The following is a 24631-nucleotide window of genomic DNA, read 5'->3' as shown; positions in this document are numbered from 1 at the left end:
GGAGGGTTCAAGGCCAGACTGAATGAGGCTTTGAGCAACCTGGGCTCGTGGGAGGTGTCCCTGCCCATGGCAGGGGGATTGGAACTGGGTGATCTTTGAGGTCCCTTCTATGATGAGTGCCAAGGAACTCTCCAGCTTTCTCATTCCAGGACTTCAAAGATGCTGCTGGTAACATTCCCAAAGGTTGGAGCAAGCAAATAATGTGGCTGGGGTTGGAAGAGAGCAAAGAGGAGGGCCAGGTAATTGTGGGCTGTCACCTTGATGCTGGCCACCACAGCCAGAATAGAAGGCACTCTGTCTAGAGGCCACACCAGTGGCTGTGTGAGGTGGCATCAGCCTCACTGATCTGCAGTGTGAGGTGGCATCAGCCTCGTTTGTCTGCAAGCTGTGCTAGGTGGGGACCCTGATTTAACACTGAGCCTTCCCTGCTGCATCTGCCCTGGCTCCACAGGACCTTGGGATGCAAAAGGAGCAGCGAGCTGGGGGGAAGCCACCAGCACATCTGCAAGGAATCAGGAGCTGGCGAGCAGCTGAGGCTGCAGCTGCAGCCACAAACAAGGCAGCCACACGCGGGGCCGCGGGGCCGCAGCCCTCTGGGGCACCCCTGGCCCTCCCACCGCCGCGCCGAGGAGAACCGAGCGATTTCCGAGCGCGCAGAGGAAAGACTGACACAGGGACGGCGCATACCGGAGGGAGCACGTCACGGCTTTACTTGGCACCCCCCAGACACACAGCTAGGCTCCAGCGGAGCCACGTGTGGATGCAGGGGCCGGGAGACAGCGCAGCAGCAGCTGCGTGGGGCGGGAGGTGCTGGGGAAGGGAGAGTAGCGGTGGGGAAGTGCCAGGAGCAGCAGCAGCAGCCCTGGCGAGAGCCAAGAGCAGGATCCCTGGGTTCTCCTGCACCCCCAGCAGCAGGCACCACTACCTCCCACCACTGCTGCTGGAAAGGGTGGAGGGAAATTAGAACTAGATGATCCCTGAGGCCCCTTCCAACCTTCACAACTCTGTGAAAACGTCAGAGATGCAGAGACCTCCACAGCCCCCCCAGGCTGTCCCCAGCACTGCCCTTGCCCTCACTGCTGACGCCACAGGTAGGTCTGGATGGAGTTGGCTGGAGCCACAGTCTCGATGAAACCAAGAACAGGGTCCCGGATCCCAAATGGCACATCCCAGCCGAACCTGGGGAGGGAGAGGGACTGAGCAAGCAGGACCAGTGATGAGCCCTCTCCCCCCCTTGCCTGGGCTGCCCCCACTGACTTGTTGAGGACCACCAGGACCAGAGCCCCATCGGGGCGCAGGGCAGCCACATGCTGCAGCTGGCAGGTGAGGCACCGGCGGCTGCTGTGCAGCCCCACGCGCTGCGAGCCCTCGGGGATGAACTTGCTGTGGGGAGAGGAGCAGGACAAGGCATCACGTCCCTGACCTTGGGCTGGCAGCAGCACCTGGTGCCCCCTGACCTACCTGAAGTGCCCCAGGTGGTAGAACATGGGCTGCTTGTAGAAGACATCCTTGCTGCTGTCCACGATGACAGGGCTGTCCACGTAGTTCTTGACCCAGTTGGGACCTCCCTTGAGGTCTAGGGCCAGGTTCCAGTCTGTCCAGCCAGCCACAAAGTGGTTCAGGACCTGGGTAGGTGAGAAAGGGCTGAGTGGAGCGGAGTGGGAGCCCCAGCCCTGGCCAGGGTGTGCTGGGGAGGGGGCTGTACCGTCAGGATGCTGTGGCTGTAGTGGACCCCTCGCTCCCAGCAGCCCAGGGACACGGAGAAGCGGAAGGTGAGGAAGCCACTGCAGGCCTCCGTGTAGAGGAGGAAATGGTCAGGGAAGAGCTTGTGGGTGGCATCCAGGCAGCTGGCAGGGACAATGCTGTCCAGGTACCAGTGCACTCCCACGCCAGCGGAATAGCGAGCAGCAGTGGCATTGCCCAGGACCTGGGAACAGCAGAGACCTCACACAAGGGTCACCAGCACCCTGCACCCCGTGGGGATGGACACATGGACCCCACATGGCAGTGGGGCCTCCCAGCGTCACCTCTTGTTCCTTCCTGTGGGCACCACAGGCTCCAGTGCCCCAAACTGCCTCCCTTCAACCCCTGTGCCCCAAGCAGCAAGCCATGAGCAGCACTCTGGTGTGGCTCCCACACCCCACTGGGCACAGAGCAATGGGGGGGTGGGGGGTGGGCAGGCTCCTTGCCCCCCTGGCTTGGCCACTGCTGCTGCCTGGTCCTTCTTCTGCAGCCCCTCCCCAGGTGCCCCAGCCTTGCCTGGTGCCTGTGTGGTACCAGTTTGAGGTGGGGGGGGGGGGGGGGGGATGTGCTGTGCCCTCCTGCGGCCCCACCCTTGTTTTATTTCCTTTCCTTTTAGCTAAGGAAAATGCTTCTTCAGGTTTGCCAAGGATTAGACCAAATCAGCCCAAACGCTGCCTGGGGAAGGCGCTGGAGCTCCAGCAGCGGCTCTGCACCAGGCAGGGAATCCAGGACACGGATGCCACCTCCCGTCCCTGCTCCAGCCAGGCACAGGCAGAGGGCAGCTCCGGTTCGCCTCCCGCTCCGCCTGGGACCGCAAGCAGCTGCTGGCTTCGTTCTCAGCTAAACCCCAAAGCCTGGGTGGGACACGGAGGGCGGGGAGGGAGGGGGAGGAGCCGGGCGGGGCAGCGAGGTTTGCTCTTCACCACTTTGGCCCAGTGCGGGAGGTGGATGCGTTGGTCGTCCATGATGATGAGCCGGGTGCGGTGGGCACTGCGTGCCAGCGCGGGGCCCAGGTCGTGCACCACGAAGTCCCTCTGGCTCACGGCGGTGAAGGCGATGGTGGGGAACTGGGGGGGCGTGAGGAGCGCTGCCAGGGGCTCGTTCTGTGCTGTCACTGCCCAGAAGGTCACATTGTGCTTGGCATATTCGTCCAGGAACCTGGCGTGGGGAAGCGGGCAGCGGGCAGCGTCAGCCACCTCTGCCCACCCCAACCCACTCCTCAGCCCCCTGCCCATAAACACCCCCTCTGTGCTCTGTGGTCCTCAAGCATCCCAGCCCCAAGGGACAATACTTGATGAAGTAGTTGGCCCAGGTCTTGTGGTACTTGTCCCCTGCCTGCCCCTTCAGGATGCCCTTCCCGCGGACGTCGCCGTTGCTCTTCATCCAGGCTGGGGTGGTCCAGGGGCTGGCAAGCAGTGACAGTGGCCTACTGCTCATGGCTGAAGCTCGGTGCAGGAGAGGGATCTGCAGGAGGGGGCAGAGGGCCTGGCTCAGCTGCAGCTCCACAAAACCACACAGCACAGCAGGCAGGGGGAGAACTCAAGGGACCCCCGCGGGGAACGGCAGCCTACGAGCACCACCCCATGGCACAGTGCCCCGGCTCTGCACCCTGCCAGTGCCAGCCAGGATGTGCCAGGACGTGCCCTGAAGGAGGTGCCAGCTCCCACGGGCTGTCCCCATGCAGCCTGCTACCGTGTGTGGGGCTCAGCAGCACCTGGTCACAGGGGTCCAGTGAGAGAGGGGACAAGGTGCCGACGGCAGCGGCTTCAGCCTCCCACCTTCATCTTCAGGTCTTCTTCTGCCAGCCTGAAGTGCTTCAGCTCGAAGTCCTGGGGGACGTCGTCGTAGCTGTAGGGGCGTGTGGAGAAGTCGCTGCAAGCCATGGGGAGCCGGAGGAGGTTGTACTCAATCCCTGGGGAGGAGGGAAAGGCATCGAACAGAACCGGCGCAGGCGCCCGGGTGATGGACGTCCCTGCAGCGGCCACGGGCACAGCCACCTCTGGGGGACCCCCAAGAGCTGCTCTGCGCTGCCAACGTCCTCATCGCTCACCGCTCTCGGAGAAGTAGGAGCGCAGCAGCCGGTCCTGGGCCGGCCGTGACAGCTGCAGAATGTTGAGGGCAGCAGAATCGGAGAGGGATCCACCGAAGCCCTTGATGCGCTGGTACCGCGCAGAGACATTGAGCGTCAGCAGCAGCCCTGCGAGGAGGGAGAGCCCAGCTCAGCTCCCGGGCGCCCAGGGGTCCTGCAACGGCACCCACCGCCCATCCCCCCGCTGCAGCAGGTACCTGGGGCGTGCAGGCTGCGCTGGAATCTTCCCTCGCTGCGCTCCAGCCGCTTGCCAGCCTTGCTGCTCTCGTACTTGATGTAGGCGCCCGGGGCTGGCAGCGCCACGGGGTCCAGCGTGTCGCAGTAGGTGGCATTGCAGACACACACGATGGAATCCTGGCCGAAGTGCTTGGGGCTGCAGGGCCGGGCACCTGGTGGGGATGGGCAGAGTTAGGGGCAGCTGCCAGCCCGGGGGCACAGCTGCCCACGCCAGGCTGCTGCCTCTGCCCCTACACTTTTCACCACCCCTGGCACCCCAGCTCTAGCACTGCCCTCGGGCTCCTGACCCTGACCCAGGACATGCCAATGCCCAAGCCACACAGCCCCATTGCCACCCCCACAGCGTCCCTGCACTCACCTGTGGCCCAGGGCACCACCTGCAGCAGCAGCAGCCACCAGCCCAGGACACCAACAGCCCCCATGGCTCCTCTGTGTCTTTCCAGTTGCAATGGGTCCCAGAGAGCAGAGCCTGCCGGGGGGATGCATCCTCAGTCAGGACAGGCACAGGGGAGGTGGTGGAGGGGCAGGATCAGCAACATCTCCTCTGCCCCTGCTCCTCCTCCTGCTGCCAGGTTGCTCCTGCCACATTCTCCATCCTTCCCCCCTACGAAGACCCTCACCTTGGAGGAAGGTGAGGTGAGTCCATCCCTCCCAGCACCCTGCAGTCCACCCTCCTCTGTCCCTGCTGCTCCCCAACCTGTGCTGCTGCCAGACCTCCTCCTCCTCAATCAGCTCCAGTCTCCTCACGTCACCTTTACAGGGAGCCACTTCGAGACCTCCCTCCGCAGCACACCCTCTCCCCCACCCCCACAGCTCCTCCTTGCCTTCCTCCTAGCCTGTGCCTGCTGCTGGTGTTGCACCTGGACCACTGTTTGTCTCCTGATGGCAGGGCCAAAACCAGGGACCATCAGTGTCCCCTTACCTTCTGCTGTCCTGCATCAGCCCCCGGGGAGGAGAGAGAAGGACATCACAGTGGCAGCTCTGACTACAGGAAAGGCCTCACCAGCAGCCCAGGCAGCTCTGAGAACCCCCTGCAATACTGTCAGTGAAGAGCTGATTTCCTTCTTTTGTCAGGCAGGGTCTGTATGGATCCCTGGAAGCACAGCAGAGCTGGGGGGAAGGCTCCTTTGGCCCCACAGGCAGCCCTGCCAGTGGTCATGCTGGGCCAGCTGCCCATGGACCTGACTCCCCCATTCTGCCCCCCAGGAGTTGCTGTGGCCATGCACCCAGAATGGAGAAGGTCCAAAGCCCCCATAGCAAGGATGGGAAATGAGGCTGCAGAGGAGCTCCTGCCAGGAGCTGGGGGCTGTGCCCTGCCCTAAGCTGTTTGCGTTGCCCACTCCACCTCTACTGTGTGCAGCAAGGTGACAAATGGCACAGCTGCTGTCCAGGCAGGGCTGTGCCCTGGGCACTGCCAACCAAAGCCAGGGCTGCTCTCCAAGCACTCAGGGACACCCTTGGCATCTCTCTGCATGGGTGGCCTTGGGGGATAGGGAAGGGATAGAGAGCAGCCAGCAGTCAGCTCCCAGGAACGCTGAAGGTCAGAGCTCAGCTTCCCCCCACAGGGTTAAGAGCTCCGTTAGCTCTGCTCTCAGGGTGGGGCAGCACTTCATGACTAATTTTCTCCTTTTCTGGTCTATCAGATCCAGCTATGGGGCAATTCAATCAATCAAAGTTCCTCCTGCCCTCCAGCTCTGCCCTGCCACAGTCCCTGCCATGATCCCTGCACCTCTGCCTGCCTCATGGGGGCAAGGAACCAGGAAGGCAGTAGAGGAATGGGGAAGCCCCCCAGTTCCAACCCATGGGGCGAACAGGCAGCCTGGGAAGGAAGCTCCTGGCCCTGTCCATCTCCCACCTCCAGCTCTGACTAAGGTATCAGCTGGCTGCTACACCCAGCCTAATAAGCCCCGGTTTTGGGGAGAGGACAATAGGCCAGGCCCTTGCTGCCCCACAGTCACCAGCTGCCTCCCAGCCTGCTGCCAGCAACCCAGGATGCCCCATGCAGCCCTTCCCCTCCCAGTTTTGGGGTCTAGCTCTGCCTGCCCCCTGCCTGGTTGCAGCTCCAAGGAGCAAAAACACTGCGGAGGCTGCTGGAGCTCATCCCTAGCACCAGCAGCTGATAACAGCTTCCTGCTGAGCAGGAAAAGTGAGACCAGGGGCAAGGGGAACGCCTTGGCACAGAGCTGGTGGCACATCTGATGCTGGGCAGCCCCACCAAATCCTCCCAAAGCTGTTTCTTGCTGCCTCTCCCAGCACTCAGGTGTTCCTCTGCCCCCACAGCTGGCAGAGGAGCTGGGGGGGGGGGGTCGTGGTGGAATTTTGTCCCTTAACCAGGCCCATGGGGATGGAGCCCCTGGGAACATGGAGATGGAGCTAAGGCTGAGCTGCCTTTAAGGGAATTACAACCAACTTCATCAGTGCCAGGTGTGCAGAGCCTGAATGGTGGCTCCAGGATCCTGCCAGGCAGCTGGACCTTGGACTTGAGCACAAGGAGGCTCAGTCCTTGCTGTTGGTCCCTGATTCCAGGCCAGCTGCTGGGAGGTCCTTTCCTCCCAGCCCCAGCAGCCGCCAGTGTGTGCCCCGAAAGGAGCCAAAGCTTTGCACAACAGTTAATGAGCCAAGCCCAGCGACGTCGGAGGATTCGCCCCCTCCCCGCTGAACGCGGAGCTAAGTCAGTCCTCCAGAGCCGAGCACAGGGACGCGCAGGCAGAGTTGTGCCCCGGGGTGATTCAGCAGCCGGCCGTCGCCTTGTGGTCCCAGGGCTGGTAAGTAAGAAGCTGGGGAAGCAGCAGCGGCAGGTGGAGGAGAGGTCCCGCAGCGGGATGCAGGGAGCAGGGATGCGCTTTTGCTGCGCTCCTAGAGAAATATTTCCCTCTTGTGGACAAACACAAGGAGCCTCGGGGCAGGCGCGGGACGGCCCCGGCTCGGCCCCGGCTCTCTGCCCTGCCAGCTCCCCTCGGGATGTGGGCACTCCCCTGCTGGTGTGGCGTCCCGCGGCGCCTGCTGCGGAGCTGTGTCCCGGTGGCATCACAGCGCAGGCTGTGCTTAGCTTCCTAGCGTGACTCTGTCACACATTTAGCCACTGCCCCAGGTCCTGCTGGAGCCATACTGGGCCGTGCCCAGCCCACGCAGCGTCACTGCTGTCAGCCCTGGCAGCATCCCTGGGCTGCAGCCTCCCTGCCTCGACCCAGCTGACCTTGCTGGGCTCAGCAGCCTCAGCCTCCCCTCAGTGCCCTGACTGCAATTGCAACCTCCCTGCCTTAATCCTCAGCTCAGCACACCCTGCGAGCTCCCTCCCTCCTTCCTGGGTGTGCCCACACTCAGCACCCACTCCTGGCCCCGTTCCTGCTTGCCCAAGATGCCCCAGCTCTGCTGCTGCACCCCGAGCCTCCTTGGCACAGTGGGCACCACTCTCCCCACTCCCCAAACTTGGCTGTGCTGGGCTTTAGAGGCCACCCCACTTCCACTGCAGGGCCAAGGCAGCCTGGCAGAGCTCCTGGCCCCTGCAACGCCCCAGAAGCTTGCAGCTGTCCTGCCCCCATCCAGGGCCAGCTTGTTCCTGCAACCCATGGCACTGTGACGCTCCTGAAGCTGCTTCTGCCTCCAGCCCCCACCCTGCACCCTGGGCTGAGATGTGATCCACACACACCCCCAGCCCAGCAGCAGGCTGCAAGTGGCTCCAGCTTGGCAGGAAAAGCACAAAAAGCTGAAGCTTGGCTGCAGTTGCTGCCCAGGGCTTCTACCAAGGCTTCCAGGCATTTCACCTCGGCTCCTGCTCCAGGACCCAGAGCATCTGCGTGCAGGACCAGCAGGAGAGAACCCAGGCTCAGCTCAAGCCCCTGCCAGGCAGCACACACTTGCAACTGGAGGCAGATTGGTGCCTGGAGAAGCTCCCTGGCAGGGTTAAGTCCTGCTGTGACTTGGGGCAGGGGGGGTGAAGAGCAGCAGGGTTGAGGAGGGAGAGTGACCAACCCACAGAGCTCCAGCTGATCTGTGCTGCTCTTGGGCCTCCTGTGGGCTCCATGCCCAGGTGGCAGCCAGGAGCAGGGGAAGAGGGAGCTGGAGGTTTCTCTTCCAACCACAGCCTCGAGGCAACCTCAGCATTTAATGTTGGAGCAGAATAGAAATAAATCAGCAACCAGTCTGTGGGATCTCCACCCCGAGGGGCACCGGTGCCCCCCAGCCCTCCTCCACGCAGGGTCCTCCCTCCTCCTCCATGCCCCCAGGCCCGAGCCCACGGGCAGCATGGGGCTGATCTCCTGTCCTGCCTTGGGCCAGCCCCTGGCCAGCCATGGGCACTCCCAGCCCTGTCACTGCTGCTGCCACAGGTAGGTCTGGATGGAGCTGGCCGGAGCCACAGCCGCGATGAGGCCAACGCGGTCAGCAAGCCCAAAGGTGATGTTCTGTGGGGACCTGGAGAGGGAGGAGCAGAGCAGGCTGAGGGTCAGCCCTGCAGCAGCTCCCAAGCAGGAGGAACCACCTGCAGGTGATCCCCAGCAGGATGGGGGCCCAGGCTCCTGGGCTGGGCTGCACCTCTCACCGGTTCAGAACCACCACCACCAGGGCACCGTCGGGGCGCAGGAAAGCCGTGTACTCCAGCTCTGTCTTCTTGGACTCCTTGGAGGCAACAAGCCCCACACGCTGGGAGCCCTCAGGGATGAACTTACTGCATGAGCACAGGCAAGAAACAACCCCAAGAAGGGAGTCAGACCCCAGAAAAGTTCCACCCCTCCCCAACAAATTCACTCTTTTCCCATCCCCACAAGCTGCGACTGCAACCAGGGAGCTGGAGCCTGGGAAACAGGAAATGCTGGGAGGTCCTGACCCACCTGAAGTGCCCCATGTGGTAGAACATGGGCTGCTTGTAGAAGATGCCTTCACTCCTGTCCACGATGACAGGGCTGTCCACGTAGTTCTTGACCCAGTTGGGGCCCCCCTCCAGGTCTAGGGCCAGGTTCCAGTCGATCCAACCAGTCACATAGTTGTTGAGGTTCTGCAATGGGACAGCCCAGATGTCTGCCCAAGGAATGGGGTGCCCCCAGGACAGGGAAGGTGCCAGCAGCCCTCGCTGGGGCCTGCCTTGCAGGGGTGGTGTGGAGGCCTCACCATCAGGATGCTGTGGCTGTACTGATTGCCCCTCTCCCAGCAGCCCAGGATCACATCCCGCTCCCAGAAATGGGCCCCGATGGAGGCCTCGGTGGCCAGGATGAAGTAGTCAGGGAAGAGCTCATGAGTGGGCACCACAGTGTCCTGTATGGGGCCAATGAAGTCCAGGTACCAGTGGATGCCAATGCCATGGACATAGCGAGCTGCTTGCTCATCCTCCAGGACCTGGCAGGGAGAAAGAGTTGGGCACCGCCAGCTCCGACAGCACGGAGCCGTGGATGGAGCAGAGGAGCTCTGCAGGGCCAAGCTGCAGGAGTGGGCCTGGGGCTCTGCCCACCCTAATGGCAGCCCCCACCCCACGCTCACCACTTTGGCCCAGTGGGGAAGGTGGAGCCGATTGTCGTCCAGGATGATGAGCTGGACGTGGGGGTGGGAGCTGTTGGCCAGCGCGGGGCCCAGGTCCCTCGCGATGAAGTCCCTCTGCTGCTCAGCTGTGAAGCCCAGGCACTGGAAGGGGTAGTTGTTGATCAGCCCTGCCGTGGGCTCATTCTCTGCTGTCACTGCCCAGAAGGTCAGGTTGTGCTTGGAGTATTCATCCAGGAACCTGGGCAGAAGGGTGAGCCAGGGAATGACAGAATTACCCAGGCTGGGAACGACCTCTGAGATCATCGAGTCCAACGCCACCCAATCGACTAAACCCTGGCACCAAGTGCCTCATCCAGTCTCTTTTTAAGCTCCTCCAGTGATGGTGACTCCACCACCTCCCTGGGCAGCACTTCCCAAAGGCCAAGCTCTCTTTCTGTGAAGAATTTCTTCCTAACATCCAGCCTAAGCCTCCCCTGGCGCAGGGAAGGTTTCTCCAGGAACCTCCCCAGCGCCACAGCTGAGGACCCCCTGGGTACCTCCCCGGCTCCCTTCACCCCAGGGGGCTCCTCACCTGACAAAATAGTTGGCCCAGGTCTTGTGGTACTTATCCCCTGCCTGCCCCTTCAGTGTGCCCTTCCCCACGTAGGACTCGCTGGTCTTCATCCAGGCTGGGGAGGTCCAGGGGCTGGCGATCAGCGACACAGGCTGCTTGCTCATGGCCAAGGCTCGGTGCAGAAGAGGAATCTGCAGGAGGGAGCAGAAAAAGACCACCTGAGCCAAGCCCCTGGGGCCCCCTCAGATCCCAACCAGCTCCCTCCTGCCCGCTTGCCTTCAGCTTCGTGTCCTCATCTCGCAGTCTGAAGTGCTTGAGCTCATAGTCGTAGGGGACATCGTCGTAGGTGTAGGCGTGGAGGGAGAAGTCACAGCTGGCCATAGGGAGCCGGACAAGGTTGTACTCCAGCCCTGCCAGGCACAGTGGGGTGGGATAAGCAGAAGCAGGCAGTGGGACTGGAGGTCTCCAAGCCCTGCTAGCAACCAGGCAGAGGCCTGTGGGGTGCCCATCACCATCCCCCTCAGGCCCTCACCTTCCTCAGAGAAGTAGGAGCGCAGGAGGTGATCCTGGGCTGCTTCTGGCAGGGACAAGAGGTTGATAGCAGCTGCGTCGGTGACGGAGCCGCCGAAGCCTTTCACCTTCTGGTACCTCTGCGTCGTGTCCACGGTCAGGACGAGATCTGCAGGGAGGGAAGGCAGCGTGATGGTGGCTCCCAGGCAGGGTCTGGCTCATCTCTGCCAGTTGCAGCAGGTACCTGGGGCCTGCAGGCTGCGCTGGAATCTTCCCTCGCTGCGCTCCAGCCGCTTGCCAGCCTTGCTGCTCTCGTACTTGATGTAGGTGCCCCGGGCCGGCAGCACCACGGGGTCCAGCGTGTCGCAGTAGGTGGCGTTGCAGACGCACACGATGGCATCGCGGCCAAAGTACTTGGGGCTGCAGGGCCGGGCACCTGGGGAGGACGGGCAGAGGTAGGGGCAGCTGTCAGCATGCCGACACGTCCCTGCCGGAGCTCTCCTGCCTGCACCGGGTTGCTGCTTCTGCCCACACTGGACCTCCCCAAGCATCCCAGCTCTGGCATTGCCCTTGCGCTCCTGACCCCGTCCCAGGGCACGCCGGCGCCCAAGCCACACCACCTCATTACCACCCCCACGACATCCACCTCCCTCACCTGCGGCCCAGGGCACCGCCTGCAACAGCAGCAGCAGCCAGCGCAGGGCGCCGGCACCGGCGCTCCCCATGGCCCCTCCGCGTTCCCCGCCGACGTCCGGGCGGCAGAGCCCGTGAGCCGCGCCACCGCCGAAGCCTCCTGTCCCGGGGACACCTCGAGCCGGTGCCGCGCTGACTGCCTGGCTCTCACTCGCGGCACCGGGGCCGCTGCGGGCCTCGCCTTTAAGGGTGCCCAAGCTTCCCGTCCCGCCCACGCCGCCGGTGCAGGAGCAGAAGCGGCACCGGCACTGGGCGGGCCCAGCCCTAAATCCGCCGCGGTAACGGGGCCCCGCTCCCGGGAAAGCCTCACGGGCCGCTCACAGCTGCCCCGGCCTCGGGGAGACCCGGTAGGCACAAACGGGCGCCGGGCGGTGGCCCCCGGCCAGCACCGGACCCCGCCAGACCGCCCTGCTCCTTCAGAGCCCCCACCGGGAACTCGGTGACCGGCGTCCCGTCGATCATGTGATCGGTCAGCTGACCCGCTCGCCCCGCCCCTTCCCCCCCAGTCCCCCGGTGCTACCGGAGACACAGCCCCCGGCGGGTGGCGACCACCTTTATTGGGTGTGTAGCGAGGGGCTGCGACCGCCGCGGGACCGGCCCCGCATCGCGGCCCCGGGCGCAGCCAGGCATGGGGGCACCGGCCCCGGGGACAGGCACGGCCAGCGCAGGGGACCGGCCACGGCCGGCGTGGAGGCAAGGGCTGAGCAGGGAACCGGGCACTGGGCTGCGGGGCTGGGCGGGGGGACAGGCACAGCTGGCACAGGAGACAGGGCAGGGGTCTGGCATGGCCGTCCCGAGGTACAGGCACGGCCAGCGCAGGGTAGAGGCACGGCTGGCACAGGGGCTGGCACAGGGGACAGGGGCAGAGGACAGACGTGGCTGTCCCAGGGCACAGGCACAGCTGGCACAAGGGTCAGGGCAGGGAACAGGCATGGCTAGGGCAGGGAAGAGGGGAGAGGACAGACGTGGCTGTCCCAGGACACAGGCACAGCTGGCTCAGGGGTCAGGGCAGGGAACAGGGCAGAGGACAGACGTGGCTGTCCCAGGACACAGCCTGCTGCCTTAGGGCTGTCTCAGGCCCCCAACAGCCGCCCCAGGGGACCAGCCCCTCGCCCTCACCCCGCCCGGGGAAGCAGCGTAAGCCCCAGCCCCGCCGGGGCAGCAACAAGGTCCCAGCAATGTCCGAGGGCCACGGCCCGCAGCGGGACACCATCCTCTCCGCAGCGGGACACCATCCTCTCCGCAGCGGGACGCTGCCCACGGAGGCTGTGCCGCGGCTGGGGGACGCTGTCAGAGGGCACTCTCCTTGCAGGCGCCGCTGAGGCTCCGGGGGCGGCTGCGCTCCAGCCGGCGGCTGGACAGGAGTCGGCGCAGGGAGGAGGTGGAGCTCAGGTCCCCGCAGCTCTGCAGGTGGATGCCTTCGTGGGGCCGCTCCGCTCCCAGCCAGGGGCTCCAGGGAACCTGCGAGCCCACAGGAAGAGGCTGCAGCCCCGTGGCTGGCATCCCAGCACCCTAAAAACTGGAAGTGGCAACTGGAACAGGAAGCCTCTCATGTGACAGTCTGAACTTCCAGCCCCGTGATGCTGGGGAGTTGTAGAGCCAGGAGGTCTCCCCTCAGCCTCCTCTAGACTGCATAAGCCCAGCTCCCTCAGCTGCTCCTCCCAGCTCCTGTGCTCCAGGCCCTTCTCCAGCCTCACTGCCCTTCTCAGGACACTCTCCAGCACCTCAATGTCCTTCCTATAGTGAGGGGCCCAGAACTGAACACAGCACTTCCAGGTGTGGCCTCACCAGTGCTGAGTACAGGAGGATGATCCTTCTATGGTCCTACTCCCTGGTCCTAAATGTAAAGCCTGGCCCCAGGCTGAGCCCACCCTGCATCACCAAACCACTTGTCCAGTCTAGCACAATGCAGCTCCTCCCAGTGGATCTTAAGTAATATTTTCTCTGGGAACTACAGGAAGTTTCTTCCTCCTGCTCTGATCCTGCTGTGGCTCCTGGGAGGGTCGGACTGGATGATCTTTCCAGGTCCCTTTGACCTCCAACACTGACTCTGTGATCCCTGCCCACAGCCCCCTGCACTCACCCAGCCACGCTGGAGGGTCCATGCTTGGGGGGGCAGCTGGGTGGGGACACAGGACAGGGGTGGCAAGGGATGGCAGGGGTGGCAGAGGTGTGCACCATGTGTCATTAAGGATGGGCTCGTTCCTGTCAGGGCCTCCTGGACTGCGCAAGGGCTGCAGCGTCCTGTAAGCCGAGGCTGGGATGTCCCAGCACCTGCCTGCAGGCTGCAGTGACTCAGGGGCAAAGCCAAAGCCATTGCAACACGCAGGATTTTCCCACTCAGGGCTGTGGTGGGGATGGAGGTGAAGGGGCTGCCATGCCCAGAGGGGCTGGGCAAGGGCAGTGGTGCAGGAAGAAGGGTTTGCCTACAGTCCCTGCCTGCTGCTGGGGCACTGGCACTATGGGGTGCACGGCAGGGGAGCTGAGACCCTGGAAGGGCCAGCATGGAGAATGCTGGTGGGGACCAGAGGGAGGGAAAGGGTGTGGAAGGAAAGGGTGTGGATGGGACTTTCTAACAAAGAGGAACTGCCCCTTGCACCTTGGGGCACTGTGGCTACAGGAACAACCTACCTGCTTGTGTCCCTGGGAGCTGTGCCCAGGCACCTCCACCACGCCAGCTGCTGGGCTGCGCTTGGGTCTCTGCAGGAACCTGGCCACCAGCCCACGGGTGCCCCGGCACACCTTGAGGTCCCCCAGGGAGCGAGTGGTGGTCTTGGACAGCTGCTGTGTCACCTTCTTGGAGGGCAGCGGTTTGCTCTTCCCCACCGAGCTGGCCCGGAGCAGCAGGGGAGAGTCACAGTGCGAACGGTGGAGCAGGCAGGCCTCTGAGCACAGCCCTGCAGAGATGCCACCAGAGAACCACAGAACTGTCAGGGCTGGAAGGGACCTCAAGGACCATCCAGTTCCAACCCCCTGCCACTGGCAGGGGCACCTCACACTAGAGCAGGTAGCTCACAGCCACATCCAGCCTGGCCTTAAAAACCTCCAGGGATGAGGCTTCCACCAACTCCCTGGGCAACCTGTGCCAGGCTCTCACCACCCTCCTGGGGAAAAACTTCCTCCTAACATCCAATCTGAGTCTCCCCACTTCCAGTTTTGCTCCGTGCCCCCCAGCCCTATCACTCCCTGACACCCTAAAAAGTCCCTCCCCAGCTCTCTTGTAGCCCCCTTCAGATACTGGAAGGCCACCAGAAGGTCTCCTGGGAGCCTTCTCCTCTCCAGCCTGCACAACCCCAACTCTCTCAGCCTGGTCTCATAGCAGAGCAGCTCCAACCCTCTGCTCCTCCTCGTGGCCCTTCCCTGGACACCTTCCAGCCCCTCCAGATCTTTCTTGTAATAGGGGCTGCAGAGATGCCCTGACTCTGCTCCTGGTGGCACCTGTCCCCACAGCCCTCACGTCCTGCAGTCTCCCCTCCTGAGTAGGCACTACCATGGGTCCCATTGTCCCCTACGGGGTGGGCACCACCCTCAAAGGGCTACAGAAGCACCCTCCCCCCTCCCCCCCCCTTTGTATATCCCAGTAGCTCCCGGGGCCCTGACCTGTATCCGCAGAGGAGTCGGATGCAGCATCCTCCAGTGCTTTGGTATAAAGTACTTCCCTGAAATCTGCTGGGAGCAGAAAGAGCACTCAGGCTCTGGCAGCATCCTGCTCTGGATACCCAGGGGAGCACGACACACCCAGCCCCCCCACCCCCGCCCATCCTCCCAACCCAGCGCCTCCTGGCACAGCCCTGGCACCACTGCCCGCTTCAGACCGGCTCGAATCCCGCAGCCTGGCCACGGAGAAGCGTGGCCAAAAGGCGCAGCACACCCTGCCCGCACCAGCGCAGAGGCTGCCCCCGGCCGTGGCCACCTACCGGCATGAGCGGCGCTCAGCACTCCGGGGTCGCTGTGCGACCTCACCAGCGGGCGCTGGCTCAGCCCCGGGGCCGGGGACGAGGGGCAGGAGGTCTCGCTGTTGCGCCGCCCCTGGCCGAGGCGCCCGGTGCCAGGGCCCCCGGAGGGGCCTCCTCCACGCCCCTGCAGGGAGCCCTTCTCCTTCAGCCGCACCTCGGGGAAGCAGGGACCCACGCAGCGGGACAGCCCCTCCAGGCGGTTGCAGCTGTGGGTGACAGCTCCCCCCACCAAGACGCCGTCGTGCGCGGGCTCTGCCGTGGAGCAGGAGTAGGAGCGCTCCCCCCGCACCCGGGGCTGGGGGGGGGTCTCCTCGAAGGGGCCCTGCAAGCCCAGGGTGGGGCTGTGCGCGTGGTGGCTGCAGCGCACGCAGTCCACGCTCAGGCAGTAGTCGGCGCGGCTGCGCTGGATGGAGCGGAACAGGACGAAGTCGACGGAGCGCATGGAGCCCTGCAGCTCCAGCAGGCAGGAGTCCTCCGAGGGGCTGCTGTCCCCGGGGATGTCCATGATCTCAGACATCATCAGGGACCCGCTGTCCATGGACACTGCGGGGCACAGAGCCGGGGGGGTGAGCGAAGAGCTGCCAGGCTGAGTGGGGCCAGGGGCCTCCTCTCTCCTCCCAGCCTGAGGAGGGCTGCTGGGGGATGCTCACCTTCTCCGCTGAGCACGATGGAGGGGACGCGGTCACAGGTGCAGGCATGGGAGCCATCTGTCAGCTGTGAGTCAAACAGGGTGGCCTGCAGGAGGGCCACGGTCAGGACACAGGCAGAGCGGGAGCCCAGCCCCTGCCCACAGCCCCCCTGCCTCCCACCTGGCTGTCTCCCCGCAGCCCCATCACAGTCTCGTAGGAGGGGGGGAAGTCTGTTGGGTAGAGGGGCACAGGGCTGTCCATGGAGCCGTTGTAGGTGATGCTGCACAAGCAAGAACAGAAAAGCCTCATCAGGTGGCACAAGCCCTGCCTGGGGGCAGATGGGTCCCCCCCTTCTCCTGTACCACAGTGGCCCCACTCCCCCAGCCTTGCTCCCAGCCTGGCACCTCTGTGCATCGGTCTCAGAGCTGCAGGTGTACTCGGGTGGGTAGTAGGGGGGGGGTGGCACCGGGGGCACAAACTCCTCGTAGTCCATCATGCTCTGCAGAAAGGTATCAGGTGGGGAGGTGCATTCCAGGGTGACAGAGCTGGAGCGCTGAGGGACCAGCTGTGGAAGGGGGTAGAGGCAAAGCTGTCACCCCTTGCCCAGGCAGCCAGCAAGGGATGTGTGTCCTGGGTTTCAGACTGAACCCAGCTGGGGCCCCCCAGCCCCATCTGCTTCTGACTGAGGGCTGGAACTCACCACGTGGACAATGTCAAGGGAGAAGATCTGGATGCAGCACACAACAGCAGAGAGAGTGCAGATGATGGTGGAGAAGATGGTCAAGCCACAGACGCTGAAGAGGAGGTCCTGGGGAGGAGTGGGGTGAGCTGCAGATGCCCACAGAGCATGGCTGGGTGTGCAGCCACTCCCCAGGACACCCTCTTCCTCCCCCCCCCACCCCGGGTCCCCCACCTTGAGTGCTACTTGGATGCTCTGGCAGTTGGGGTTGGGGAACATGGTCAGCATCTCGCCCTGGTGGCTGCAGGAGGAGGGGGAAGGCTCTGAGCGGACCTGGCAGCAGACACAGGAGTCCCTCTCCTGGGGACAAGGAACACTGTGAGGGACATTGTGTTCTCCACCCAGCCCCCCACCAGGCCCCCCCCCCACTGCTTCCCAGGTCCCCAGAGCTCTGCAGCCAGGAAAAAAGCTGCACTCAGTTGCCTGGGTGTGCAGGGGCACTGCAGGGGCACCGTGGCAGCCCCCAGCCAGCCTCACCCTCTCACAGGCCTCCAGGGACTTCACCAGCTGCGCGTTCTGGCAGGACAGGATGGACCCAGCGAGGCTCAGCATGACGCCCAGCACCGACAGCAGCGTGAAGAAGGTGATCTGCAGCAGGGAGGAGAGGGAGCAGGGAGCTGATGCATATGACACATCCAGGGCCGGGAGAGGGGCTACTTGGCCCCCTGGTATCACCTTCCCCATCCTCCCCCACACCTGCAGAGAGGTCTCTCCCAACCTACCACCAGCGTCAGTGGCCGCTTCCAGGAGACGATGCCAACAAGTCCAGACAGTGCCAGCTGCAGACACACAGGGCCCAAGAGTGAGGACAGGGAGGGGTCTCTGCCAGGCAGCATGGTCCAGAGCAGCCCCCGCCCTTGGACAGAGCCCCCCATGCCCTGTGGACCTGGAGCCAGCCCAGGAGCAGCAGAAGCAGGGGCGCAGGGGCAGCCCTGGCACCACAAACCAGGGGAAACTGCTGATTCAGGGCACTGGAGAGCCTGGAGGCTGTGGGCAGCAAACCTGGGGCCAGGACACATCCTGCAGGGTCACTGGGGGGGACCCAGGGTCTGCCCCAAGCTCCCTGTGCGCACAGAGGGCAGGGCCAGCTCGGGGCCTGTCCAGTCCCCTGCCCTGGCACACTGCAGCACCCCACAACCCCTCCCTGCCCGCGGCTGCAGCCCTGCCCAGGGTTTGCCAGCTCACCACACACGGCATCCAGCCCCCCCAGCACCACTCCGGGGGTCCCCATCCCTCACAGAGTCACTCTAGGGGAACCCTCGGGATTCTCCCACAATGCACCGCGGCAGCCACAGGCAGAGGGTGGGGGAGCCGCGGGGCTGAACTCCCCTGGGACCGGCGACAAATTCAGCATCCAAGGGAGCCGCAAGGACCCGGCCGGGCAGGTCGGCGCCGGGCCCACCCCCCCCACGGGTTGCCTCGACCCCAGACTCACCGAGAAGCCGGCCCAGGACGGGCAGGAGTGGCGGATCTTGGTGGAGGGCGTGATGGTGGCAGCCACCAGGCTGAAGGTGACGATCAAGACGCCCAGGATCACTTGGATGAAGCCCAGCACCAGCAGGATCTGTAGCCAGGTCTTCTGGACGCGGAGCTGGGTGAGGCTGCGAGCCGGGCGGGCGGTCAGAGAGCGGCTGGAGTCGCTGGGGGAGGGCATGGCTGCCCCGGGGGGCGAGAGGGGGCTGTCGGCCCCGGGGCACCCGGCGGCACCTCGCCAGAACCGGGCCGGCCCAGGGGAAGCAGGAACGGACGCTCTGCGGGAACGGACCGGGCTCCACCTTTCGCCTCCCGGAGGAGATGCTGACGGCGGCTCTTCTCTGTCCCCACCCCGGGAGGGGGGCTCAGGGCAGCGCCCACGGCCACGGGAGATCCAGGGGCCGGCAGAAGCTTCACGGAATACTCCCGGGAACGGTCTCACCGGTACCTTCGCATCCTGACCGGAGAGCCGGCCTAGAGCTCCCGGCCAGGGGCAGAGCGCGGCCCCGGGGCTTCCTCCTGCGCTCTCGCCGTCCCTCGAGCACCGGGGCCCCGCCGGGGGATCATCCCGCCCTGCGGAGGCCGAGAACCGCCGCCCGGGACACGGCGCCCGGGCCAGGCCGCCGGCCCCCGGTGCAGCGCCGGGAGGCGGGAGCCGCGGGGGGCCGGGCAGCGGGCGGGGGTCCGGCCGCCGCCCAGGAGCATCCCGGGGAGCGGGCGTGGGGAGGGGGAGGCGGCTCCCGTTGCCAGGAGTGGCCCCCAACACGGGCCGGTACCGGCGAGCGGCTACGGGCGGGTTAGTCGCCCCGCACCCCGCGGCCTCGCACGGAGCGGCTGGCGGGGACGCCCGGACGGCGGAACGCTGCGCGGGGCGCGACCAAACATTGCCTCCGCCGGGACCGGAGCCCGGTGGCCGCGCCCGCGGTAGGAAGCGGAGCAGGCTCCGGCGAGGCTCACAGCAGCAGCTCCGAGCACGCTCCCGGCGGCAGCTCCGGCCGCGCCCGCCCCGGGGCCGTCCCTGCGCGGCACGCCGGGAGCTGTAGTCCTGCCCGCCCCACCGGGAGCCCCACCGGGAGCCCCACCGCTTCCCCCTGTCGGTGCACACAGAAGCTGGAGGCGCAGAGTGAAACTTGATTTATTCCTTAAATAAAACCTGAAGGCGGCTTCGCGTCGGACACAGCAACACACGGGGGAGGGGGCGGCGGGAGGAGCGGCCCGCGGCAGGATGGGCACGGCCGGGGCAAGGCACCGCAGCCACCGCCAGCGGGACAGGGCAGGGAGATGCCGCTTGCAATGTTCCCCCGCCCCAGATGAAGGCACGAAGCCTCTCGCCAGCCCAGGAGCAGGGGGGACAGACCCAAGAGCAGGGGAGAGGAAATGGAGCAAAGCAGAACTCATTAGACCCAGCCCAGAGACATCAGGGCCACGGCTCCCCGAGGACACTGGCACATGGGAGAGGGCACACCAGGGGTTAGCAAGGACACAGCTTGTACTGGGCAGCGCTGGGGACAGGGACTGGCTCAGCCCCTGAGAAGGGAAGAGTGTAAAGGCCTCTGGGGATGTAACAGGCTCTAGGTGAACAGTGACAGGAGGCAGGAGGGGTTATGGCCCCGGGGCAGGCACGCAGGAGGGAAGCAGAAGCTGTCTCCACCCCATCACTGAAGGCCAGGAGGGAGCTATTGTGAGGCTCCAGGACACCTCCTCAGTGCCCCAGCCTGGCTTTAAGGTTCACAGATGCCAGGCCTGGGAGGCTGGGGCCAGAGGCCCAGGCTAAAGGCAGGATTCCCTGGCAGCAGCCATGCACCAGCAGTGCCTGTCCTGGCCCCACCCTCCTTCTCCCTGTGCCTGGAGCAGGCTCAGCCCAGCAAAGGAGAGAAGAAGTAGGACAGGGAGAGGAGGGGGCTGCATCTCAGCTCATCACCCTGGGGACAGAGCCAGCCCCACCCCACCACTGAATGCCCTTGGGGGAAGAGTGGGACAGTTTTCCAGGCAAAGAAACAGGTCCCAAGACAAAAGGCAGGCAGGCAAAAGCCTCCAGGGAAGAGCTGCCCTCTGCCTGCCCTGGACTGGGCACAAGGGGAACCCTTCATGCATCACCAGGTGGGGAAAGGGTTGAGCCCAGGAAAGGCAAGCAGATGTTCCAGTCCCTGCCACACATCTGGAGGAGGCTCCTGCCCCGCAGCAGCTGGTGCTGAGGTGGTGACAAGAAGCCCAGGGCTTGCCTGCAGCACCTCCCATCCCACTCCTTCCCCAGTCCACCGAGGGAAGGGGACCAGTGCAAACCAGAACAGCCTCCATCCGTGAGGAAAGGGGTTTAGAGCAGCAGACAATTCAGGCACCAGCACTTCCAAGCTGGGATGAGGCAGCCTCTGACAGCTGATGCAGACACACGGGGACCCAATGGGAGTGCAACTTGGATTTCCTCTTCCTCAGAACAGAGCCCAGGTGCAGGGAGAGGCCAGGGGCTCCCCCCCGGCTAGGGCGCCCGGAAGGCATTGGTGGCCGCGCCGGCAGCGGCGTTGGCTGCCGCCGTGCGCACTGCCTGGTTGGAGAAGACCCCAGCAGCAAACTCCTCCTGAGCCTTCTGGAAGCTGGCCCCTGTCCGGCGGTACAGGGAGTGGATCTGGACAGGAGAAGCAGGTTTGGAGTCAGAGCATCACAGAACTGCCAGGGCTGGAAGGGACCTCAAGGCTCAGCCAGTCCCAACCCCCTGCCACGGGCAGGGACACCTCACACCACAGCAGGTTGCTCACAGCCACCTCCAGCCTGGTCTTACAAACCTCCAGGGCCGAGGCTTCCACCACCTCCCTGGGCAACCTGTGCCAGGCTCTCACCACCCTCATGGGGAAGAGCTTCTTCCTAATATGAATCTCCCCACTTCTGGTTTTGCTCCATCCTCCCCAGTCCTATCACTCCCTGACACCCTAAGAAGTCCCTCCCTGGCTTTCCTGTAGCCCTCTTCAGATACTGGAAGGCCACACCGAGGTCTCCTGGGAGCCTTCTCTTCTCCAGACTGAACAGCCCCAGCTCCCTCAGTCTGTCCTCATAGGAGGGGTGCTCCAGCCCTCTAAACACCAACCCTGGTTCAGGTACTCAGGGAGCTGTGCAGAGCTGTGCCTCCACGCCTGCCAAAGCCTCACCCTCATGCTCCCACAGGGGTGCTCTGGCCCCAAGCTTTGCCCCCAGCTCACCTTTTTCAGCATGATGATGCCCAAGACAGACACAGCTGTGAAGCCCAAGGACACCATCATCATCATCACAGCCACGGCCGTGTTTTTCCGCAGCGCTATCAGGCTCAGTATCCACCCACTGCAAGATAAGAGAAGGTTGCCCACCAGTTCCTTCTTCCCCACCCCCACCTCCTTCCTTTCTGGGGTTCCCAGCTGGCCAGGGCTCCCCTGGGTCAGCACAGCACACACCTGAATCCCCAGTTTGGTATCCCGATGGCCTGCAGCACGTACATCACGTTCTGGGCAAAGAAGACGAAGAAGAAGACAAAGAAGTTGAAGGAACTGTCGCTCCTGGGAGGAAGAGGGAGGTGAGGTTAGGCCACAGAAAAGAAACTCTCAAACCTTCCTTAAAACAAAGGGATGCAAAGAGAACACAAAGCTCAGTACAGAATCACCACCTCACCCAGACACAGAGGCCACAAAGAGCTCTGGCCAGCACTTGGGGCAAGGGCCTGCTGGACCAAGCAGCTTCAGGGACCAGCCATGCAGGGACCACCCCACTCTGCTGCTTTGTAGGCCTGAGAGCTCAAGCAGATACACACCTGAAAGCTTTGTACATCGGCCTATACCAGCAGACAAAGGAGCAGGGCGTGTAGAGGAGAGCCCAGAGAATGGAGAGGCCGAACCCAGAACCAGACGAGGGGTCCACACAGAACCAGGCCAGCGAGACCAGGAAGTTCAGGAAGAGAGCAATGGTGCTGGCTAAGAGAGAGGACAATGGTCAGGGGACCCAAGCAAGGCTCCCTCCTTCCCTCCCAGACCTGGGCACTGTGCATGAACTGCAACTTCTCCAGAGCAGCTCTGTTCCCTTGCACACAGGACACTCATTCCTCTCCCTCCTCCCAGGATCTGCCTTTAGAACTCTCCAGGGGCTCACCCATCCAGAGATAGTACATGGTAGAAACAGTCTTCTGGAAGTCTGCAGGGATCTCCACAGGGATATCTTGGTAGAAGCAAGGCTTCACGGGGCAGAAGGATGGCAGTGGGGGCCAGTTGTTGAGCCTCGCTGCAGAGGGAAGGAGGACAGAAGGAGGTAACAGCGGTGCCCGTGCAGGGGGAGCGTGGGGGCTGGCGGCCACCGTCCCTGCCCCGCACACCACTCACCTGTGGAGCCGCCGAGGGCCGCATTCTGCAGCTCCCTCTCCCGCCGGTCCAGCTCCTCTGCCTTCCTGTTCAGCTCCTCCTGCCGCTTCAGCAGCTCGGCCGTGGCGGCTGCCGCCGAGGCCTGCGGGGGGAATGCAGGCCCTGGGGCTTCTACCTTCTCCCACGGCCTACCCCGCGGCGGCCAAGCGGCTGCCTCCCCCTACCCGCTACCTGCGTGTCGTAGGAGCCGTAGTTCCGGGGCTCCGTGGGGCTGGCTTTCCGCGGGCCCATGCCGGCGGCTGGCAGGGGCGGCGGGGCTGCCGACGGGACCTGGTATGGCGGCTGAGGGAGAAGAGCGGACCGTGAGATGCCGTTCCCCGCGCGGGGAGCCCCAGCCGCCGGCAAGCGGTCTGCCTTACTGCCCGCCTCACCGCGCTGGTCTCGAAGGGGTTGTAGGAATCCAGGTCAGGACCGGGCCGGGGCTGCATCGCCGCGGGATCCTGCAAAAGACACAGCCGGCGTGACGTGAGGCCCGGTCGGGCTGGGGCCGGGGCCGGGGCCGGGGCCGGTCCATCACCTGGACGAGGCGCACCTGAAAGGGGTTGTCCGGGAGCACCGCGGGGTCGCCGCGCTGGGCCATGGCTGGGCCGGGGCCGAAGCCGGAGCCGGGACCGGGACCGGGACCGGAGCCGGAGCCACCGCCTCACGCCCTCAGTCGCTCCGCCCCGCGCCGCCGTTGATTGGCCGTCGCGCCGTGACGTCACTGACCCCGCCCGCGGCTCTGGGAGCCCCGCCGCAGGAGGCCTCCGCGCACGCGCCGGGCGGAGGGGAGCACGTGGTGAGGTCACGTGTGCCAGGGTCACGCGCCGGCGCTTCCGCCTCGTCCCCCCCACGGGCAGGGGCTGCTGGGAGCGCGGCCCCGGGGCACCTCCGCGCGGCCCCGGGGCACCTCCGCGCGGCCCCCGGGGCACCGCCGCATAACCCCCGGGGCACCTCCGCATGGCCCCCGGGGCACCTCCGCGCGGCCCCGGGGCACCTCCGCGCGGCCCCCGGGGCACCTCCGCGCGGCCCCCGGGGCACCTCCGCGCGGCCCCCGGGGCACCTCCGCGCGGCCCCGGGGCACCTCCGCGCGGCCCCCGGGGCACCTCCGCGCGGCCCCGGGGCACCTCCGCGCGGCCCCGGGGCACCTCCGCGCGGCCCCCGGGGCACCGCCGCATAACCCCCGGGGCACCTCCGCATGGCCCCCGGGGCACCTCCGCGCGGCCCCCGGGGCACCTCCGCGCAGGCCCCCGGGGCACCTCCGCATAGCCCCCGGGGCACCTCCGCGCGGCCCCGGGGCACCTCCGCGCGGCCCCGGGGCACCTCCGCATAGCCCCCGGGGCACCTCCGCGCGGCCCCGGGGCACCTCCGCGCGGCCCCGGGGCACCTCCGCATAGCCCCCGGGGCACCTCCGCGCGGCCCCCGGGGCACCTCCGCGCAGGCCCCCGGGGCACCTCCGCGCGGCCCCCGGGGCACCTCCGCATAGCCCCCGGGGCACCTCCGCGCGGCCCCGGGGCACCTCCGCATAGCCCCCGGGGCACCTCCGCGCGGCCCCGGGGCACCTCCGCGCAGGCCCCCGGGGCACCTCCGCATAGCCCCCGGGGCACCTCCGCGCGGCCCCCGGGGCACCTCCGCATAGCCCCCGGACTCTCCGCCGGTCCCCGGGCTCCTGCTGTCCCAGACCCGTGCTGCCATACTTCCTCCCATCCCACCCCGGTCCCCAGTGCACTCCCGACCAGGGCCTGCCACCCTAGCGGTCGATGCCCGGTGAAAATGGACTTTAGCCTTACCCCTCTGCAAGCTGAGTGCCAGAGAGCCTGCCCCAGGCAGCTGGTGCCACGGCACAGCAATGAGTCCCTGCAGAGCAGACCCTGAGGGCAGCTGCTCCGCTATCGACACCACCAAAGGGAGCCTCTCCCAGACCTGCTTACGAAGCATCGAGACAGAGCTGTCATCGGGTCTGGAATAACCCCACCAAGTACCCTGGAAAAAGCCCAGGCACAGACACGGGGGGGTTGCCCATGGCAGCTCACTGTGGGCACCTGGCCACCTGTTTCCCAAGAACCAGCACCAGGAGCCAGCTCTCCACCCCCTCCGGGGTGCCCTCAAGAGGGCACATTGATGAAAGGCTTTCTGCCCTCCTTTCTTAGCAGCCCACTTCAGGACCAAGAACAGGACAAGAGGG

General features: G+C 65.2%; 4 protein-coding genes across 5 annotated transcripts; all 4 read right to left on the bottom strand.

Annotated features, from left to right (window-relative positions):
• Window positions 1-710: 710 nt before the first annotated feature.
• Window positions 711-4491, bottom strand: LOC104310271 (lysosomal acid glucosylceramidase). The gene is made up of 9 exons (XM_054179131.1): window positions 4428-4491; window positions 4030-4221; window positions 3794-3940; window positions 3522-3655; window positions 3035-3207; window positions 2667-2901; window positions 1706-1927; window positions 1462-1625; window positions 711-1383 (listed from the first exon to the last, which is right to left on the bottom strand). Exons 1-9 carry the CDS (start codon window positions 4489-4491, stop codon window positions 1074-1076), a joined length of 1641 nt encoding a protein of 546 aa, XP_054035106.1. The 3' UTR covers window positions 711-1073.
• Window positions 4492-8198: 3707 nt separating this feature from the next.
• On the bottom strand, window positions 8199-11371 carry GBA1 (glucosylceramidase beta 1). Its single transcript, XM_009911668.2, has 10 exons — window positions 11260-11371; window positions 10849-11040; window positions 10627-10773; window positions 10371-10504; window positions 10113-10285; window positions 9542-9779; window positions 9176-9400; window positions 8899-9062; window positions 8610-8735; window positions 8199-8482 (listed from the first exon to the last, which is right to left on the bottom strand). Exons 1-10 carry the CDS (start codon window positions 11327-11329, stop codon window positions 8380-8382), a joined length of 1572 nt encoding a protein of 523 aa, XP_009909970.2. The 5' UTR covers window positions 11330-11371; the 3' UTR covers window positions 8199-8379.
• Window positions 11372-11894: 523 nt separating this feature from the next.
• On the bottom strand, window positions 11895-18275 carry ENTREP3 (endosomal transmembrane epsin interactor 3). 2 transcript variants are annotated; one of them, XM_054179167.1, is made up of 12 exons: window positions 18057-18275; window positions 17344-17400; window positions 17099-17209; window positions 16796-16921; window positions 16583-16690; window positions 16287-16447; window positions 16063-16162; window positions 15904-15988; window positions 15215-15796; window positions 14898-14963; window positions 13929-14194; window positions 11895-12758 (listed from the first exon to the last, which is right to left on the bottom strand). In XM_054179167.1, exons 1-12 carry the CDS (start codon window positions 18273-18275, stop codon window positions 12588-12590), a joined length of 2052 nt encoding a protein of 683 aa, XP_054035142.1. In that variant the 3' UTR covers window positions 11895-12587. The 2 variants fall into 2 exon arrangements, with proteins under 2 accessions (XP_054035142.1, XP_054035143.1); XM_054179168.1 differs by having other exon boundaries at window positions 16583-16609.
• A 938-nt stretch (window positions 18276-19213) lies between these two features.
• Window positions 19214-22911, bottom strand: SCAMP3 (secretory carrier membrane protein 3). The gene is made up of 8 exons (XM_054179115.1): window positions 22839-22911; window positions 22639-22749; window positions 22429-22549; window positions 22202-22330; window positions 21867-22026; window positions 21514-21615; window positions 21286-21403; window positions 19214-20717 (listed from the first exon to the last, which is right to left on the bottom strand). Exons 1-8 carry the CDS (start codon window positions 22893-22895, stop codon window positions 20571-20573), a joined length of 945 nt encoding a protein of 314 aa, XP_054035090.1. The 5' UTR covers window positions 22896-22911; the 3' UTR covers window positions 19214-20570.
• Window positions 22912-24631: the final 1720 nt, after the last annotated feature.

The sequence above is a fragment of the Dryobates pubescens genome (assembly GCF_014839835.1).
Source record: "Dryobates pubescens isolate bDryPub1 chromosome 41 unlocalized genomic scaffold, bDryPub1.pri SUPER_41_unloc_1, whole genome shotgun sequence".
Lineage (NCBI taxonomy): Eukaryota > Metazoa > Chordata > Aves > Piciformes > Picidae > Dryobates > Dryobates pubescens.
This window is presented reverse-complemented; position numbering and strand designations above follow the sequence as displayed.